The sequence below is a fragment of the Thunnus maccoyii genome, chromosome 13, assembly GCF_910596095.1.
Source record: "Thunnus maccoyii chromosome 13, fThuMac1.1, whole genome shotgun sequence".
NCBI classification, from domain to species: Eukaryota; Metazoa; Chordata; class Actinopteri; order Scombriformes; family Scombridae; genus Thunnus; species Thunnus maccoyii.
The window spans coordinates 23810319-23831442 of record NC_056545.1 but is presented as its reverse complement, the minus strand read 5'-3'; the positions used below and the strand labels follow the sequence as shown (position 1 = coordinate 23831442).

The window sequence follows — 21124 nt, the reverse complement described above, 5'->3', positions numbered from 1 at the left end:
GGGTCATAGCTACTGAATGTAGTGAAGCAGCTATTCGCTAACGTTGTCTGCCATTTGGTTCTGGATAGTTAGCATCCAGTGGGTTTATCTGAGCTTTTTCGCTGTGATTGCAGAGATGGGTGAAAATTTTTTGTGGGTTTGTCACTGGAAATGACTCCTTTAACATAACACGTAGTTTAACATTCCACCAGCTTTACGCTACAGGAAAAAGTCTATTGGAATCTTCCTGTGAAGCCAGTCATATATGACAGAATTTTATGATTTCTTTAAATGTGGTTGTCCCAAAAGTCTCAAAGCATTTGCACTTCAGAAGGTTAGCAAGTGAAAAAGGAAGGGTACAAATATGGTAACAAAACAAAGCAGACAAACAAAAGAAATGGGGCAGCACTGAATTTCTGGAGGCAAAATAGTGAGCAAGCAAGGAAATGGCTAACAACAAGGGAGACATAACAGTTTTTAATGGCTATGTTGAAATTCTGTTAAGGATATTAGCTTGTTCTTTATTATGAATGTACTGTAAACACTGAAAATTAAGTTCTTACAGATAATTGTATTGACATACGTGCATTTTCCTGATGTGGTGGAAATTCTAGTAAACTTGGTTTCTTTTGCTGTTGTTAACTGCTTTGTCACATTGCAGGGAAATTAATGAATAATGTATTGAAACTATTTGAAATTGTGCTATTTGAAAATGTGCTTCTCATGTCAAACAAAAGCAACTAGTGTGATAAACTTGTCATCTTTGTTGAAATTTGAGGGCACCAAAACTTTTAAGGCATTATGTTAAAATGACCACAATCTCTGGTCTATCATATTCACAATGCAGTGATGCAGAAACGCCTCAATAATTGTAGCTTTTAAATATTGTTATACTTTGCTCCATATGTCTGCTAGCATTAAGTTGTCACATATTTTATTCAGAAACATTTTCTCAAGTGTTAAAGTCCTCTTGGCACAATTATAACTACTAATTACACAAACATCCAGAATATACAATGCAATGCCTCATCTGCATTCACAAATTCATTAAAAGACCTGCATGATTTTTAATTTTAAGTTAGCTGACAGGAACAATTAGAATATTTATCAAAATAAATACACCACTCACTGTTCCATTGCTACATCACAAATTAGACTATTACATAAACCAACAGCTCGAATAAACAGTATTTTTGACCATGACATAAAGCAATTTTCTTCATTTTGGAAGACTTAAAAACCAGAAGTTGTTAAAACTGCCACAGTTTGTTGTAGTTTTTAGCCATTCATTCATTTTGCCAGGTCTGCATCTCAGAATGAAGGAGTTATACAGCATTCATATGTAAAACATGAGCAACACACTCAAAATGACAAACACATCTTAAATAATGGGGGGGGGGGGGGGAGGAATTATGTAGTGTTTATACACTTTATCTTACCTTGACAACTGTCAAATCACAAGTCACAACCCCACCTGCCTCTGCATAGACTGCCAATCCTGACTAGACCCTCCCACAACGTTATATAACTCCACCCCTCAGGCCTGTGACTCCCCTTTTTTCCCTTCAAACCATTGCATGCAGAACAAAGAAAGAACTGATGTGAGTTTCAATATGGATGTTTCACCCATATACGATTCTGTTTGGTTGATATGGCGTGTATTGCTTTAAAGAATGTGTTGTATTGTATTAGTCTAGATTCCTGTGTAGTCCTATGTTAAATAAGGAGAAGAGAAATGCCAGATTGTGGATGAATTTATGATGTAAGTTCAAATGATAACCTAATTTACCTAATTTATTAAACTGTTTGCTACTATTCATATTTCTAATATTTTCTTTTAATATTTCCTTTGTATAGAAGAATCATCCAGCTGTTCACCCATTCAGTCCACCATTGATTGCAATAATAAAGTGTTGGAACAGCATTTCTGGATCCTGTGTTTAAAATGTACACCACATCAGATGATCTTTGAGCCAGCACCACCACTATCACTATAGTTTTTTCAACAACTGTCATGCACTTCTCTCCTGTCTCGGTTGAATGTGGCATGGTTCCAGATTGTGGCAAAATCTGCTGCTAGGCTATTGAAGAAGACTAAACACATGTCAGACCATACTACCTCTAATTTACCTTCTCTGGTGTGCTTGTCTGTTAGTGTTAGTATCTTTTGTTAGTGATTTTAGGTTGAACTGATTCTTTTAACACTGTGCTATGTCTGAGTAAAGCTCTGATCTTTAAACCTGAGCAAGTATGTAACCTGACAGCCTCAGGACCCCCCTGGCCATTCTGTAGCCTCGACTAAAGACCAAAGACAATTCAGTCTTTGCTTTCCAGGCCCCCAGGCTTTGAGAACATCCTACCTGGGGAGCTTGGTGAAGTCAGTGCACCTCTAGTTTCATCATTAGATGTCTATGCACAGAGAAACTTGTATATAGTTAAATCATTTTATTCTTCTATAACTATTTTATCGTTGTTTGACATTTTATGGTCAGTTTTTATAAAATTCTTTTTTTCAGATAAGTCCAAGATGAGAGTCTTAAGATGATTTTGTGTGAAGAAATAGAAACCATAATGATACTACAATTAACAGTGGCTGTCTGTGGAATCACTCTGTTTACTATAGAGTGTACAATATCTATCTTTCACCATTTTATTTGATTGTCTGAATTCTGAGTGTGTATACTGTATATACTGCTAGATAGTGCCCTCAAAAATTAAACAGAATGAAAAACAGTAGTGTTCATGGCATGCACATTCCTTTCTGCTAACAGTCCCACAATGCAATGCCCCACACTTTATGTATTTGAAAATTACCAAGTGACTCCACATCTGTCAGTGATGATGCAAAATGATGATTAGTACGTTTTCAAAATCTCAATTTACTGTTCACTATCGAGTAAGTTATTGTCTTTTATATAAGGAGAAGTGAATGAGTGAGGAAGCAATTTCGGACACAGCCAGTGTCCAAGCTTCAGGCCTCTGCAAGGTTGTTTCCCATGCAATACTAAGTGCCATTTGAAAGCTGGGGTTGCTACTATAGGAGACTGTCAAGTGAGTGGAACTCCTAGATCAACAGTATTTAGCCTACAAACATTCCACAAGCACACGCAGTGTTGTTTATGTACCATTAGTAATTTAAGATGTTTGTGCCTTTACAGCATTCAATATATAAAACAATCATGCAATTAAGTTTGTACTCCACTTGTAATTTGGAAGCTAGTCAGGTATGCTAATGTCACTGATTCCCACTTAAAACCCTATCAGACAAAAATTATTAGTTAAAGCAGAGTATTTTTATAGGTCTTCAAACATGTCTGGAGGGGATCTTTAAATGCTACTTTTTGTTCATGTTGTTTCAATACCTGCTGAGTCATTTGCTGCTCCTGTACATTTAATGCTATGTTCGACCCACCTTAAAGAAAGAAGGTCTAACTAGCGTAAGCTGTCTCTCTTTCATGTGTCCAGTTGTGGTGATGGCAAACAGCTTATATGTCAAAATTAACAACAAGTAGTCATTTGACCTCAGTACTCCGTACTAGGAGTGTGCAGAGCCCAGTATTTGTATTTGTATCTGTATTTGTTTAGGCAGCAAAATTATTTGTATTTGTATTTGAATAAAAGTAGAAAGTCCTGTCCTGTTTTTGTTATTATTACACGTTTAATTTTAGAAATATACAATAAGCTTTCATGAATAAGCTGCCTTACGATGGAGGTCCCCAAACGAGTCTCCTAGATCATAGATGACTGCGCTGACTACTGAGCTCAAATTTTACTCATTGCTTCATTGCAGACAGACCTCTACCTATTTATACACCCATAACACAGAGACAGCACATCATGTAATATGTAGGGAAGACCTTCAAAGGCAATTCTTGTTTTGCACTTTTCATTTAGTGTCTATTTTTTACAACCTAACTTTGTGGAAAGGAGAAGGGGAACAACAGGTTATGGAGAGTCCCTTGGGAGCACTTCTTGTGTGTTGGTAGCTCAGCTTTATCTCTGGCAAAAAAAACCCCAACTCCGAGATTAATGTCCAAATTAGGAAATGTGCATCATGCAGCAGGTGGATGTGACTCCCCTCGTTGAGACCTGCTGATAGAGCAGAGGAGAGAGACTGAGATAACCGACCTGCAAGCTGGTATTTGACTTTTTTGTTTTTTTCTTCCCAAAAACCAATAATTTTTAAAATATTTATATCAAACAAATATTTGTATAAAACCCACTATTTGTGCTTTGCCAAATAATGTATTTGTATTTGGGCACACCCCTACTCCATACGTAAACCAATGATTTGAATCATGCCTCCCAACTGCTTATCTGCCTGTGTGGCCAGCGGAATTGACATTATATTAAGGAACTATTTTAGTGCCTGCCCACATATTGCACCAGTTTGTTAGTCGTAACCAAAAAGTCACAGCCCCTGTAGAACACTAATATTGGGGCACATTGTCCCTGCAGAAAATCGAATAAAACTTATATATAAATATATATATTTATTACAATTATGACCAAGTACACAAGTCAAAACAAACACCAATTTCTTAGCAAAACTCAGCTTTATTCAGTTCAGCTCAGCATTAAAAGTTCAGCCCATTAAAGCATCAGACATCTTTGATATATTCTTGAATCACAGTCTTGATAACTGCTTTAAAAAGCTTTGTTTTTGTCTTAAGTCTTTTAGCAGGCTATACCAAGTACAAGGGGCATAGATAATTAGTTTTTTTAAAACTATACGTCCAAGCTTAAGTCGGCAGAAAAAACTTACAGGACTTGGCCTGCAAATTTTAGCCCAAATGATAGTAAGGCTTGCCAAGTATTCCCCTTTCAAAGGTATGCTCTACTTGAGCTTGCAAGGGCAGGGCTGGTCAGTCTTGAAATACAATGTACAGTGGTGACTGAGAGACTGCACAAAGAATGCTTGGAGAAAGATTAATGCTTCAAACTTTAAACCCACTTAGAGCAGTGAAGCAGCAGTTTTCCTCCCTGTGTGATATAAACTCACTCTAGGGTGTTTTCTATAGATACTGTAAGAGTGCATTTTCTGCTTCAGTGCTAGTTGCACTTCAGTTGAACTAGACTAATTTGAGCATATAAAATCTCAAATCAAACAAACAACCTGACAAAATAGCTTTGCTTGTTTACAGTGAAGGTTCAGACATCATGATTTCCCCCAAGTCTAAGTCTTAATATGTATGTGGTTTTGGTGCAAACTAGTGAACTCAAATCTTTGCAATATCTATTATTGCAGCATGTGGAGATTTTTAGGATTGCTGTTCTAGACAGTCAAATATGAGTTATAAATGAACATGGATTTCTAATTTCAATGGTATTCCATTTTAAATGAATAGTTTATATTTTATTTATTTCATGCTGTCAAGTATTCCTCAAGGATAAGAAATATCCCAGTACGTAAAACGGAAGAAATCCCATTGGTAAGTCTAATTAAAATTTGGAGGCCAGATGTTTTGCCTTCTCTCTTTTCCCCAAAGTATTCTATTGGCAGCTTCCAGCCTCTGTATTTTTCAAGAAGCTATTTGGATGCACAATAAAGCAAGAAAAATTTCTTTCATTTTCAGCCAGTGGATATTCTTATATAGATGTCATTTGCTGAATGTTTTTCATTCGAAATGCCCTATAAGACCAAAAGGGTATGTACTGTTAGAGGCCTGCTCTCATATTATTTCTTTTTGCTTTATTACCAACACAGTCATCAATAGTAAAAATACTGGATTTGTGTCTCTAGTGTTGGATGTCTCCCATATTGGCTTGTATTGAGAGGAAAACAGTTTCTTTAAATGGTTGAACCATTAGTGACACAAGGCAGCACACCAAGGCTCTTGTTCTTTGAGCTATAGAATTTAGGAATAGCTGGTGCCATTGTTTCACCTTTTAGCAATCATAAAGATTTGCTAATGCTTAACAAATTCAAGCTGAGGACTGATTGAACTTCACTTTCATTTTTGGACAATTGTTGAGTCAAAATCTATAAGCATCTGTTCTACTACAGGTTTGCCTTACTTCCCTGAGTAGGAAGGTTTCCATTTTCTAAAAAATCCATAATCCACAAATTCTACAGGTTGTGGACAAAATGATAGAAATGCCTTACAAAAAACAAAATCAATACAGCATCACTATAAACAACAGCATCAACAATTCCCACAGAGACCAATCAACACCTTTCTTACTCAATCTCAATAATAGTATAAGCTTTACAGAGATGGTCTATGCTGCACGGTAATTGGATTGCATTAGATTGTTACTGTTACCATGTTCACCTCCTGCAAATCATCTTTCTGTTTTGAGGTGTAGCATAAAGATGTAAGATATACCATAAATCAACTCTTCACAGTTCGTACCAAATCACAACCTGGAACAAGTAGAATAATCATATTAAGTGCAACATTAGACCACATTGATCTTATTTTCCTGCAGGGATTACAATCAAAATGAATTTTAAATCACACTTAAAAATTCAATGTGACTTTATGCATGACTTGAATAGCACTGACAATTACTGTGGATCTGACCCATGTTGACTCAGAAGACCTCGTTTAATAGTCTCACCAGGTCTGACAGATGAAACACTGTAGGTGTTCTCCTGAACTCTTTATTTTATAAGTCTGTATACTGAGAAAAAAGTATAAATAATGATTACTTGTTAAAAACCCTTTTGCACTGTGAGCTGTCTAGACACCAACTGAAGCAGAACAGGCATCCATTGAATTGGACAAAGAGAAGCATTAAAAGTGATGTATTGCCAAGGACAAGGTTTTTCAATTTATAATAGATTGTTATGGAATGGGTTAGAAAGTGCAGCTATTCATGGTGATGTGCAGTCACAATTGGACAAAATGTAATACTTGTTTGAGACTCTAAGTAAAAATACAATTCTAAGATTGCTCAGTAACAAGAGAGAATAAGAATAAATATATTGTACTGTCTTGTCAACACTTTATTTTAATCTCCCACTATCAAGCATTTATAAGCTGTATATAAATAGTAATTAACTGTTTACAACACACTATAGTGTAGTAGGACATTTGTTGGTGTTTATTAATGTCTAAAACAACTATAACTTCCCCTTTTGAAGCATTCATAAATGAAGTGACACCTATGAGCTAGTTCAAGCAGCCCAACTCGAGCTGCCGCCCCACTCACATGCCACACCCCCTCTCTGTAACATATATCCAATGCACCCTTATACCCCAGCGTATTTAAGCCAACACTGCTCTGCTCACACTTTGCTGCATACTTGCGGCCACACTGCTCACATGCTTCCCTGCTGCTATGGTGCTGCTGTTGCTGCTGTTCATATGGCATTTCAAAAGCCCCACCTCTACACAGGCATCCACCTGTAGGCTCTTGAGTCTATCTTCCCCTTGGGGGGAAGTTAATATCATTGTCCCCCACTTCCTGCTGTGTGACATCAATGTTTCCTTGTGGGGAGCGATGAGGTCAGAGCCTAGATGTCAAACACTAATTCTGTACATAACAATTAACAATTAATGAAAGTTTGAAAAAGCTGTATTGCAGTTGTAATCATATATCTTCAGTAGTTTTAAACACAAACAGTTTCAAACTTCAGATTTTGACCACACACTGCTGATGTAGACTATAGTAATCATTATAGTACAGCATTTATCAGTACTTATAGTGCACACTCAGGGGAACATATAGACAGAAAAATAGTAAATTGTGTTAACAATAATAGGCATTTTACAGGCTTACTGAGTTATCTGGACAACATGACTAAGTCATCCCAAGAACAGACCTTTTCACATGGGTTATAAAGCACTTATTAACTGTTTTGTACACATGTAGAGCAGGTCTAAGTTTGTAGATGTGTTTAAAACTACTGAAGCCATATGATAATACAGTATATAATTACAAATATGTTATACAGTGTTATCAAGCATCCATTAACTGTTTATATACCAGTTATGAATGCTTCATAGGAGAGGCTATAGTTGTTACCAAAGACATTTAATGAACACTTAAAAATGTCTTTATATCTGTTTCCAACCACACAAAATTGTATTATAAACCATTTTTAAATTGTTTGTATAGTGTTTATAAATGCTAAATAAAGTTTTACCACTAATGGTTCTCATTTGTACAATTGAATTTGTTTTATGTTACAGACTGTTGATTAGCTAAATAATACGAAAAGAGATTTCAATGCAAACCAAACTAAATGACCAGCTGCACAAAAGACTTACTCTATGTTTTGGTACTGTGCATATGCACCCAAAGATTATTAGTTTTGCTGTCAAGGACTACAGTGTTATCACCAAAAAACAAGTTATGCATCCAAATGGGAAAACATACTTTTTTTTTTATTATTTCATATGTATTATAAATATGGTGTTCATTAAGTTGAGTTTAATAATTTGAGAATGATAAAAAAGTGATTTCCTGCTGTAGCCTGCGCCTAAACTTTAAAGGCCAGAATCTGATTTTGAACATTATTAAACTCATGGAAGCAAGACCATATTTTACCAACATCTAATAATGAAAATAACAATACAGTTAATATAGAGTCATTTCATCTGTTTACTGGTCTCTTTCTCTTTGAAACACATATATTTCCAAGACATTTTGGTCTTAATTTTATATGGAATATTATATCTCACCACATTGAACGTACACATCATCTTTTTTTCACTGGATTTTCAATCATATTGGATTTGGTGCCCGGGCATTGGGAAATGGTTTATATTAAAAGCATATTATTCATATATTGCTCTTTATACCTCTTTGCGTCTGAAAATGTAAGTAAAAAAAAAAAAATCCACACACAGGTTATGATAATGTCAGGTGAACTTATCTAGTTGACTCAGTTGCTTCAAACATTGGAGCTGTTTGGAATTCAATCTACAATTGAACTGTGAATTGTATTAACCTAGATAATAAGGGGAGTTAATGGCATCATAGAAAATCGCAAGCATGTCATAAGATTACCAGAATCATATGATGAAGAAGAATGATGCAGCATTTTGTGCAAATTACAGGAAGTCAACTCTGTATCTCAGCTTCTACCAAATACTGATCAATCCTGTCTCACTTCATACGGCTTAGCCTTTGCCATGATGCACAGGACAAATATTAATGTCCAAATATTAAAGTCCATCACTGTTACTGTAAATAAACATTAATAGTTAGTCCAGAATGTATTGTTCAATCAAGAAAATAGCTGGATCCAAACCTGCTCTTCTATTATTATATTGTATTATTTTATGAGTGCTACCTGGCTCTCTGTCTATTTTTCTCATCTGGGTTGGACTGGTATGAGCAAATAGACATTTTAAGCAAGATGTGTTGTCTGTTAACCTCATAATACACACTCGTGCCTTTTTTTCTCTATTCAATAATCTTTTCAGGCTCTGCAGATGTTTCTCAGTTAGCTATGAGCCTTAATATAGGTACAGTACCATCCAATTGGCTGAATTCTAAGAGCTTGGAGAACACTGTTATTTTCCTAAAATCACATCAACTAGAGGATAAAATCTTGAAACATTTCCACTGCCATTAGAGTGAGGCTGTAATCAACTGAAAGGTTTGGCACAATGCATAGTAAATAAGAAAAATACAAGTTTGGAAAATGAGACAAAATGACTCGATCCACAATTCAATTAGTCAAGGCCCTGATTTAGACTGCAAAACTAGATGAATGCTACCATTTGCTAATCCTTTCAAATCTATAGAATTTATATATGACTTTGTACACAATTTAATCTTTTTAAAAAGCAAGACCAAAATGCTAAGTAGCTTAATTTGCTCTCTCTCTCTCTTTCTCTCTCTCTTTGCCAGTTCCTTTAGATGGTGTGGGGTTAGCAGCTGTGCTGTGCAGCAAATGACTGCAGGAGTGTTTAAAGCCTACTGTTTCACTATCAGAAATGTTATTGTTGCTGTTGTTGCATGCCTAACTGTCAGGATCATGTGGATATAATCCAAACCCAGTGGCAAACATAAACAATGAGCAAAAAAAGGAAATGCAAACTACTTTAGCTCCTGGCATTGTTAAACACTCTGCAAGCCCCCAACCTACTGTATAAGAGAAACACTGACATCCAGCACTGCTGCATAGAACCTGGAATAAAGATAATTATGCACCAGTATAAGACACAGAGACATGTTTACATGACAGTAACAGGACAACTTACCCCTGCAGTGCAACATACTCATCATAGAATATTAATTTTAAATATGTATTCATAGCTTTTTGTTTGAAGTCCAGTTTTATGAAGATGAAGGAACTATTTCTAAAGCACCTTGTTTTTTCAAATTCAGATATTGCATTTTCTACAAGAAGGAGGAGTGATGCGGATCCTCCCACCTCTTAATACTCTCTGCTTGCTAGAGAGCCCATTGTGTTTACTGTGCAGTACGCTCTCCTCATTAATAAGAGCTTGGAGCAGAGGCTGAGCATAAAATAAATGTGTGCATATACATACAGTGATATGCTCTAAGGGGAGTTTCAGGGCCAAGCGTCACACAGTACAGAAAGAATAAATGTATTGGTAAGTATGGCCTTAACCATGACCTTAACCACCCCTTTTCTTCCTACTCATGCGCTCTTTGTTACCTCACTGACTGTCATTTTTGTTTATTCTCCCTCTCCCTTTTTTACACTTAAGTACCTATCTTACTGCTAAGCTCCCCACCTGTCTCATCTATGATATTGTTTGGAAAAGATAAACAAGTGTGCATGAGCTGAAGTGATAACTGAATTGACAGCTGCTGGTGGAAATAGTGGATAAATTGTTCAGCCTTTGTAACTGCCAATCAGAAACACACACATACACCCATCCACACACATGGAGCTAAATCATGACAGGAATGACGATGAGCTGTTCATGTGGTGCTGACAGCTTTATAAACACATCTCTTTTTAATCTCTTCAGATGCCAGTGTGCTATTGGAAATCAGTTGTCCGTTAACACATTTCAGTTGTTTCATCGTGTCAACCCTCAGAGATTTTTTTTTTTTTTTTTATCTCTGAGCTATTTTTCTTATTGACATGAAAAACATCTGATTAACAGGTTTTGAAGAGTTTTAAAGAGAGATTTGTAATAATATCATTTGGAAAATTAAGACATGTCTTAAGCATGTTACCAAATAAAATAAAATGCATGTGCATTAGGTATTTGGTCTGCTGTCAAATTTGAAATTAGCATCTTTCTTGTTTAAGACTAAATGTAATTAGTATTTTGGCAGACCTCTACAATGATATACCACTGTGTTCATTAAGAAGGTTTACAAAGCTAAACTGCTTTGCACCCATTATACTGTAAATAATCCTCACTTCCTACTCTCCTCACCAAGTGGGGTTTAAAGTTGTGCAATGAATTAGTGATACCAAAATGAAATCAGTTTCTTTGTAATACTGTGAAACCATTTGCTCAGTTGAAAGCAAAGTTTGGTTTAGTCAATTACATTATTAGGTAGTTTCATAAACTGTGCACCAGAATATGGAACTAAAGCAGATATTAGCCATGTGGAAATGGAAACTGAACCCACTAGGAAAGAGAGTTGGTTTTATGATGATCCAACTGTTACTGCTGATGAAATCTCAACAAGTGCTGATACTGATACTGATACAGAGGAATGTAGATTTAGGACGATGACATTTACATGTTTTGAGATCTAAATTTGGCATTGTTTACTAATTATTAGTGTTTACAGTCATTGCTCTATTCCCGGACTGCCATTTTCAGATACACTTTGATTTCTGTGAATAAATGCCAGCACTTTATCAATGCATATGCTTAGACACCATCAATAGTTCAACTAGTGTGCTGCATAATAACATTTATTCACATGTGGATAGATTCACAAGTAACTGGAAACCTAATTTTAGTAATGATGAATAGTATTTGCAAATCAGATTTGTATCAGTGCATCAAAGTTTGCTTCATAAACTGCTGACTCTTTTTCTCAGGGCTGAACGGTTCAAGAATCATGGAGTTTTCTTTTCACAACACTGCTCCTTCTATCCCTCAGTTGACCCATCTGTAAGTACTCCTGCTCCACAAGTGGATGTGCTACAAATCTGAATGCAACATATTCTTCAACCCTGTCTGCCCGAGAGGTGAAAAGAAAACAGAAGGAAGGTGAAGGAAGTTTTTCTCTACAGTGGCTGAAATTTCTCAGACTCTATTTTTATTGTGGTGACATTTAAAGAATAAATCTATAACAAATCACATGACAGAAAACTGCTGCTGCACTGATGCCTGGGGGTTTAAATGTTGCTGCACGTCTGGCCACACCTCTGATGTCACAGCGGGTGATTTCCATCAGCTGTCAAAAACACCTGCTGTGACATCACTGACTGGGATGTGACCAGAGCTACAGCATCCTTGAACATTTGTACCTATAGAGAATAGTGCAGCAGCAGATTTTTTTACCCACTCTCATTCAGTGTGGATTTACTCTTCAAAGTGACAACTTTGGTTGCAGATTTTTAACTTGTTTTCTTTTACCTCATTGTTTCTATCTTTAGATTTATTCTCCCCTGTGTTATATGTGCTATGTGTATGCGTGTGTGTGTTGTAGTGTCTGTGTTTGTCTTTTCTCTCTATATGAAAGTGTGTGTGTGTGTGTGTTTTTTGGGGGGGGAGAGAAGGTGCTCTAGGTGTGGTATGTGATAAGAGAATAGATGTAAATATATACAGATCACATTCACACACTGTGCTGCAATAGCAAACAAACCATGAGCTTAGAATTATAACATTCTGTCTGCCTTCAGAGCATTCAAGCCTGCTGAGCTTCAAAGTTTTCAGCATCAAATGACAAAAATAAAGACGGATCTCAAAAACATTTTTTTTTGAGAAAGACTTGCTTGCATAACTGATGCTTGTTGAATGTGTTGAGATTTGACAAAATCAGATAGAACCTTAAATAGTATGACGCTGTGATATTCGGGACACTGGCTTTCAGACAATGTGTTGGCCAGATATGAGGGGCAGACTGTTTTGGGGGAATTTGGTAGAGTTTGAGGGCCTTCTCTGCCTTTCCTCTGATGCGCTGATTACCCTTGCCTTGTCCTCGTTTGCCTCTCTCATATTCAAATATGGCCACCAGGAAAAGGTGAGTGGGGATCAAACAGACCAGCCACTAATAAAGACATCAAATGAAGCAGTATATCAGCCCACACTCTGTCATCTCTGAAACAGACAATGCCACTGTTGAATTGTGGCTTGGTCTGTCTCTACTGTTTAGTTTAAGAAATGCATGAGTTTCAATAAATTAATTATATGAATACCACATGCCTGACAAAGATCCTCTGACTGAAACAATAATAAGTTGATCAAACAGGTAGTTAATGTAAGTCACAGTCTTAAGTTCTGATTTTGATTGATGTGTTTTATAGTTTGATTTGTAGTTACAAATAAAATAAAGCTGAACAGCTGAGAAAATATTCGATTAAACAGCAAAACATAATCAAACTGAATTTCTGTTCACTGGCAAGAAACCTGAATTTGAATAGTTTTCAATGACAAAGTCTCACTTTACATTAGGCTTTAAAAATGTAAAATCTCATATAATGATTTGAATCAAATGGTTGGCTGTCCTTGTTGCGAAACTGACACACACTTTCCTAAATATATGGTTTTCCCTTTTATTAGTATTCATATAAATGTTAACTTCTGTTCCTGTCTCTCTACCTGCTCTCTTGTGAGAGAACTTATGGGCCACCTGTGAAAATATTTAAATGTTATTAGTATGGCTGGTGAAGAGTAGCATAGCAGTGGCAGTGCGTGGGCGGGAGCTCTAATATGATTGGCTCAGGGACACTGTAAGCCTGAGTGGCAGCCCTTAATGGGAGCCCTGGAGAGGTAACCCAACAGCTGTGTGTTTGCAGCTAATGAGAGATGGGGGAGGAGTAAAGGATCACAGACTGGAAACACTGATAAACTCTTGCTTGAGAATGGCTGGGGAAGATAGGAAATCAAATTTTCTCCGGAGGACATTGCTTAAGGCTTTCCTTTGTGACAAAACCCGCGTTTGACTCATTGCTCCTGGTCCATTGAATATGCTTAAGCAGTTATGATCACTGACATCAGTGTTTTGGAAGAAAGGAAGCGAATAACTGTGGCGTGGGATGGATTTCGCTCCCTGCTGAGCCATGCTGATTTATAGCCCTGAGCAAAAGCATTGTTTTTTGGGGTTTTTTGGGGGAGGGAGGTTAATTACACTGCTGCAGTTTTAACAGATGATGTCAGACATAACTAGTTTCTTCCAGTGTACACCAACAGCAAAGCCTTTATAGTGATTATTATTTTCTTCACTGGCAAGAAACCAACATATTATAACATACATCACTCCAACATCAAGCAATGTTCGATTCCCCTAATTTCCTCAGCTGATGTAGTATTACTTCCCTTACTACTTATAATAACCGCCTGAGGGTGGCGCCAAATGAATAAATAGTGGCCAACCAGCTTCCATTTTTAGGCCACTCATTTTGCTACATGGAATGCATATCAACAAGTACACTGTCAGTGCAGGGCTACCTGTTACATCAAATTTAAACAAGTTGCACAATCAGTGCATTTTAATATCAAAAGACGCGCCGATGGTTTTTGCAGCAGGAATAAAATGAATGCAGGACGTGCTCAGCGCATGATATGCTGATTTAATAAGGTTCATTTCCCTATTTGAGGTGACCCAGTTTGACGAGATCTTCTTAAACTGTAGGAATCATACAATTTCCTGGTAGACAGCTCAGGCATAATGTGATGTTGAGTGTGAAGTTGCTGTGTGCTGCGGTGGATGGGAGCCCCACCTCCTCCCACGCTCTGATGAGAAGAGAGAGAAAGAGAGAGGGAGAGAGGGGAGCAACTAACCTACCCACAGTATCTCACCACTTGCTCTCTGGAAATGCTTCAGATTGCCTTCTTGTTTATCGCTTATCCATTGCGTTTAAACGGTGCAAAAATGACATCTATCATGCTATCGTTTAGACATCCAGTGCGTCCTTAGAGTGCGCTTTAGGCTACTTCTGTCAGGGGAAGCGCTGGAGAAACTTGGACCAAAGGGATGCGCCAACGAGTGCAAATCTTGGCAGGGATCAGTTATTGAGGATTGAAAATGGCACACTGTAGGCTATCCCTGTGGAATGAGCCTCCTCGTTTTCCAGCTCTGTCATAAAATAATCTAAGACAAACCGCTCATAACTTAAAATATTTCCACGGACAGAAATCTGCATTCGCTCTACAAGACTGCCGGACGACGGTGGATGCAGTATCCTGAATTTTGATGCGGAAAGTTATAAATGCTATGAATGGATTTTGTGGCTGCTTAAGTTATTTTGATGTCAGCACTGTGACGGAGGTTTGAGGGTTAGACACCTGCCTCTGGGAGCACCGGTGGACACACATCAGCTGCGGACGAATTGCCAACGCGACAAGCGCTCATAGAGAAGTCTCTGGCTCAGGTACTGAATTTACTGCAAAATTAACCAAGAAAGTTGGTTTGACTGGGTTGTTGAAGATGTGTGTTCCGATTGGAATGAAGTTTATTCAGAGAATATTTCTTACTTGTCTGAAGTGATGTCAAATAACAGGCCGTTATCCAAATAGACTGTTAATACAACAAGTTGTCTGCGCGTGCACTTTACAATAGACGAGCCGATACAGCAGCTGCTTGGTGTTACAGGTTGACAGGACAGGCTACAGTGATAGAAAGGCAACAGTCTAGATCTGTCACTTATAATAATGATGCGCTGCATGATTGATAAGACGATGCACTGCAAGTAAAACACATCCGAGTAAGCTTGAGGTCTAGCCTCCGTGAGTAATGGTATTAAGTCATTAACTCTGCATATCATTGCACTTCAGCTACAGTATGAGTGCGCTTCAATGTGATCTGTACTGGCGATCGGCTAATTGCATTTTATTATAGCTACCATTATGACTATGTGAAGCAGAAAATGTGATCCATTTGTATCATCGCTCTCTCGCCATCTCTTTATACTAGCTGCAAACATCATACTAATTGCCTTTATTAGTGGGTCTTTATTTGGAACGATTTTTGCGCAAATAATTCCGACGTATAGCCTGCCGTGTTATTAACTAATCGGCAGTTTACATATTTAGAGGTTCGTGCATTCAGTTGAAGGGGGAAACAATCTTTGGTCAGCGCATCCACACGGGTAATCTCCCCTGCTCTCCAGTGAGAGTCTTGGGTGTTGTTTCTCGCCACTCCACCGACCACCAGGCACATTTTAATAGTCTGCTTTACATAGTCATGTCGGTCTAAGTTCCCACACACACTGTAGGCTACAGGGCCGTCAAAACAAACCACATCAAAACAGGCCTGTAACACAGTTTTACCCCATATCTGACAAACTGGCTATAAAGCATAAACCTGATGAATGTGATGATCAGTCGATTATGAAGCTGTTGTGCATGGAGGTTCGGCCAAAAACAGAATTAATCGGCTCTGACAGTAATTCTTGGGTTAGGGTTAGGGATATGATCAAGAATCTGTCTGGCTGTCTTCCTCTCTGTCTTAAGGTAAAATGATAAATAAGCAGCAACTGAACAGGCAATCGTCTTAATTTCCAATATATATCATCATCACCTGCCATGAAATCAGGTACTGTAGTTTCACAATTTTACTTTACAGACTTCCTCTGAATACTTAAGTGCTATATTGTACAATAAAATCCAATATGTTATGTACTGGAGTTGCTGAAGGGATGCTGAATGTTTGCCAGTTCGTAAACATATAAAATCAATGGAAAGGGTGCAAAGGGTTTTTATGATACAACTGCTCTAACAGGTATTTGAACTTAAGAGAGTGAACCTTCACAAAATACTGCTATATAAAAACACTAAAACACCAGCTGCAAAGAAATCTAACTAAAGTCTGGTTTTAGTAACATACACCGAACAAACAAAGAATATAAAGTGTGAACTGTCAGTATGTCGATATCACCCTCTAACTTTCTGGCAATGTCTGAATGCAGTCTCTTTGATCTCGGCGTATTTAATGGGATTTCTTTTAGTGCTAGGTGTGACCCTCCCATCAGAATTTTTTGTGTGGAGCAGCCCACATGAATAGCTGATTCTAATGCCAATGACCTTATCAAGTGTTTCCAAGCAAAGACCGTTGCTTTCACATCACCAATGGCCAGGGTGTACAGTCAGTAGAAATGTGTAGAGTAACATTTTGCAGTAAATTCAATTGGTGGACCGGCTGTGAGGAGACCCTTGGCTGTGATACTACCTATCATAAATCATGCTGGTGAGAGAGTAATGGATTTTACCTGTTATACTAGCTAAAGGCATCGAGTCAGCCAATATATCAAATCACATCAGTTGAGAAAATCATTAAATCATCCTTTATCTTTCAACACTCTAGCAAAGCAGGGAGGAGCACATCCTACAGCAGAAATGCATGAGTTTGATTTGTTCAAAGTAACAGGTGAAAATTCAGGTTCTGGATTTGCTGCTGGATCCTAATCTTTCCTGCAGTTACTTTAAAGCAAGCAATTAGTATAGTACAAAATTATCAGTTTTATTTCTTTACTTTAATGACATTTTCCCAACACAACACTAACCCTTTGACATATTAGTAATTTACAATCATGCCTCAGTTGTTTTTACGGTTGAATCATTTTTGCTGGACCTGTGGACTCAGCCAACTTAAAGAGCAAATGTCACTCAGTCAGTCCCTGAGTTGACTCAGTCAGCAGGTAGTCTGTCTCTATGGTAACCAGAGCCAGGCGCACACGCTCCGCAACACAGTCATTTTGTTTTTCATTTTTTAAATACCCTTTTTAATGTATTAGTTCAACACTCATATGTATGCAGCCACACACTTTCATTTTATTTTTCTACTTCTCCCACTTTAAGCCAAAATCAGATACATCTTATACAAAAATGGCAACACATGATATCCTCTCTTTGAATACCATTTAAGATAATGATTGCAAATTATTTTCTTTTACAAAATAGTGGGTTGGTCATGTCACACTCAGGAAATACTGTAGATGATGATGATAGATTGATGATGTTATTCTCTTTGGTGATAAATACTGTAAATGATGAAATACACTTTAAACTCTTGTACTCTAATTTCTGACAGATTGAAGTACTGCTTTGGTATCTCCTACACATAAGGTTTATTCAATCAAACTCAGTCCTTTTTACATCTATATTTTCCACCCTATATTTCCCCTAATAATCATTAACATCAGTGATTGATATTTGTACTGAACACAATCTACTGGTCCTAACTACAAATATATATTGCTTTTCTTTGATAACCACACAGCTATTAAGATATACAGTAGATGCTTTGTGCTTGGCACTAGTGTGCCCAATAACTTCTTCATCTCACAGCACATAGTTTAAGATGCACCAGTTAACCTTGTGTTTTCCCCTTTCTGCCAACCTATAATATGTCACCATACCTAATGTCAGTTCGACAACTGCCTGTGGTTCAAAAGCTTTTTGGCACAACACATGTGGAGTAGTTTTGGTATGATTGTTTGTAAATCAGAACAGGATCCTTTCATAGGTGCCAAGGTGGTATAGATATTTTTGCATTTTCTGCTTATCAATATGCAGGCAAACTCTGGTTGGTGGAGTAGTGGGTGTGATTTTTTTTTTAAGCTGGGTTGGCACCAGTTTTTCATAACAAGTCATTGTTAAAACTGAGGTCAGCACCCCTGGCCTCATTAAGGCAGGGGTGCAGGCAACTGTGCACAATTTGACACAGGTATGGGCGATGATAATAGACATGAAGAAGTTGAAATGTGCTCTTGAACAGTGTGGTCAGTTAGGTGGTGCACTGTGTAAGGGCTCCAGGTGAGACTCAATCAGACCTTGCAGTTTGACTGGTGTTTAGCTGCCAGTGAAGTCTTTCACCTTCTCTGTGAGAAGCAGAGCAGCAGTACTGTCACCAGGCACTGAGCCTTCAGGGAGAGGTGCAGGGATAGAGGATTGTAGCCAGTTGCTAGGAGGAATTTTAGGAGTTCACTGTCATTCAAAATGACAGTAGAGGAAATGGTAGAAACATGAGGTAAGGGGGAGATCAGAACAAAGGGGAAGGGAGCCACGGCAAAGTGTGAGGACACATCCCCCTATGCCTGTGTCCATTATTGAAATTCTAGTCTTGTCTTTTTTCCTATGGAAGTTGTTGCAACTATTCCAATATTCTGATTGTAAATCCAAAATCTTTGTTTTATCCTCTTTTGCATATTTTGTTTTCCAACAAAACAAATACAGTTTTCTTAAATTATTAAAAGGCTAAATTGTGATATAAATTATTTAGCAATTTGGAGAACCAGCATTTCCCACAATATCATTTGATGCTTATATGCCTCTTCTGTCTTTTGAACTGAATACCTGGATGAATACCTGGTCTATAAACATTTTTTGACCCTTAGGTAAAAAAACAAACAAACTGTGATATAGATATCAATCACAACATTTCTACATATCAGTGAAACTCCAACATAAATGACAACAGACTCCCAGGTGACACAGTGGACAGGAGTGAGAACCACTTTCCTTGCTCTTAGAGCCATTATCTTTAGAGGTCATTGCCAGGTGAAGGGGTATGCTTGGGTGAGCTTCTCCTGCAGGTTGTGGGGCTGTGGAGTGATGGCCATGCTGGGCATGAGTCATGAAGCATGGACTTTCTAGTCTGGTCTTGTACTTAGACTTGGCACCCCTGATGGTCTTAATAAGCTGGGTTTTGGCCAGGCAGTGTTATTTCTGTGTGGCAAGCCTACTCTGTGATGTTCCTCAGGGTCCTAAACTCCCTTGCTGAGCAATTTTGTTTTGACTGCATTCTTTGTTGCGAAGTTAAACATTTTTGCAGGAGATATAGCAAATAGCAGACCAATCAGCCAGTTATAGACAGTCTTTGAAGGTCCACTTCCATACTGTGGTACAGCCTGCCTTCAGTTTTTCTCTATGCTGGAACCATCTGGGCCATTGCATGATCACAGTATGAGGTTGTATGCAGAATGCTGCTTCGCTGGTAGAGTTGAAGTTTTTTCCTCATTTAGACAGTGGATGCCTTGATTAAAACTGGAAAGATATTTCTCAAGAATATTTGTTTTGTAGCTCCTCCTTAAGTGTCTGGCTCAAGGTGTTTACTTGTCTATTTGTGCTAGTTGCTTTTTGCAGCATACAGTGCTTAAGGGAATTACTTTATGAGCCCTTTAGGCTGCAAAGGGCCCTAACAGCTATTTTAAAGGAAGTAGTGAGTACTGCACTCATACAAGTTGTATCACAGTAGGGGTCACCCAAGCATCAGGCAGGTCTAAGTTGTCCAGTGTACCTACCACAAAGTGTAATGGGTAGTCTGTGCACAAATGAAGAAGTTTCTGCAGTGATCCTCTTGTTTAAACACCACTGTGCTGCCACAGTGTTTGGGTGTTGACAGGTTGGACGTATTGACCATATGACCATCTCCAGTTATGCCAATATCTTTCCCACTTCTTTACATTCTCATTTCTCATTTGTTCATTTCAGTCCTTAGAGAAGCTAAGACCTTAACTATGGAAATGACAACGAAAACTATTTGATTTTAGCCTGGCTGACCAGGACTGTAATACAACAGACGCATTTGAACACAGTGGAAAAACGAATCTCTTGTTCCTCCATTTGATTTTATGCTGAGTTATGTATTGCGATCTGCCTGAATCAGCTTGTAGTCATGTGGGTCTACTACACCATCTGGGATAGCAGATGATAACCAAGTTTTTCAGAGGAAAAGCGCTGAGATGCACGAAATGTCACTCCTAGTTGCGTTCAGCAGTTCTAATTTATCCATTTTGCTGTTCAGGTAGTGAACTTTGGTGAGACAAGCAGTAGTCCAAGAAGTCTCACATCCTCTAGCAAAAGTTCCCCTTCGCCACTACCTTAGCTTGCTTTGACATCGGGGGAAAATGATGCTGTCAAGCTTTTGATAAAATATGTGAGATAGCTAAAGAATGTTAGATAAAAACCCAAAGGCATGGTGTCAATATTCATCTGATAAGAGATTCTCACTGACTGATGATGATGATGAAACTTTATTGATCCCCACAGGGGCAAAACGCATATTTCACGAACAACATGAATTTTAATGTAAATGTAAACAAAGGGAAAAAAAGAACACCAATTCGCTTTGGCTGGCA

At 37.9% G+C, this 21124-nt stretch overlaps 1 protein-coding gene across 14 annotated transcripts in view; it reads left to right on the top strand.

Moving 5' to 3' along the window:
- pcdh1a (protocadherin 1a) overlaps positions 1–21124 on the top strand; it is a 223645-nt gene that overhangs the window by 114382 nt on the left and 88139 nt on the right. For 9 of the 14 annotated variants that reach the window (XR_006099480.1, XR_006099481.1, XR_006099482.1 and 6 more), the window contains 2 exons: positions 1677–1741; positions 1837–2715. The exons of 1 other annotated variant lie outside the window; for it this stretch is intronic. Coding sequence is in view for 1 of the 13 variants with exons in the window: in XM_042430099.1 (XP_042286033.1) it covers positions 12019–12092 (74 nt within the window). In the remaining 12 variants the exon portion in view is untranslated. Of the gene's footprint in view, positions 1–1384; positions 1581–1676; positions 1742–1836; positions 2716–11982; positions 12093–14827; positions 15419–21124 lie in introns of those variants that run through there. 4 more of the 14 variants (XR_006099484.1, XM_042430099.1, XM_042430101.1 and 1 more) reach the window with 4 other exon arrangements.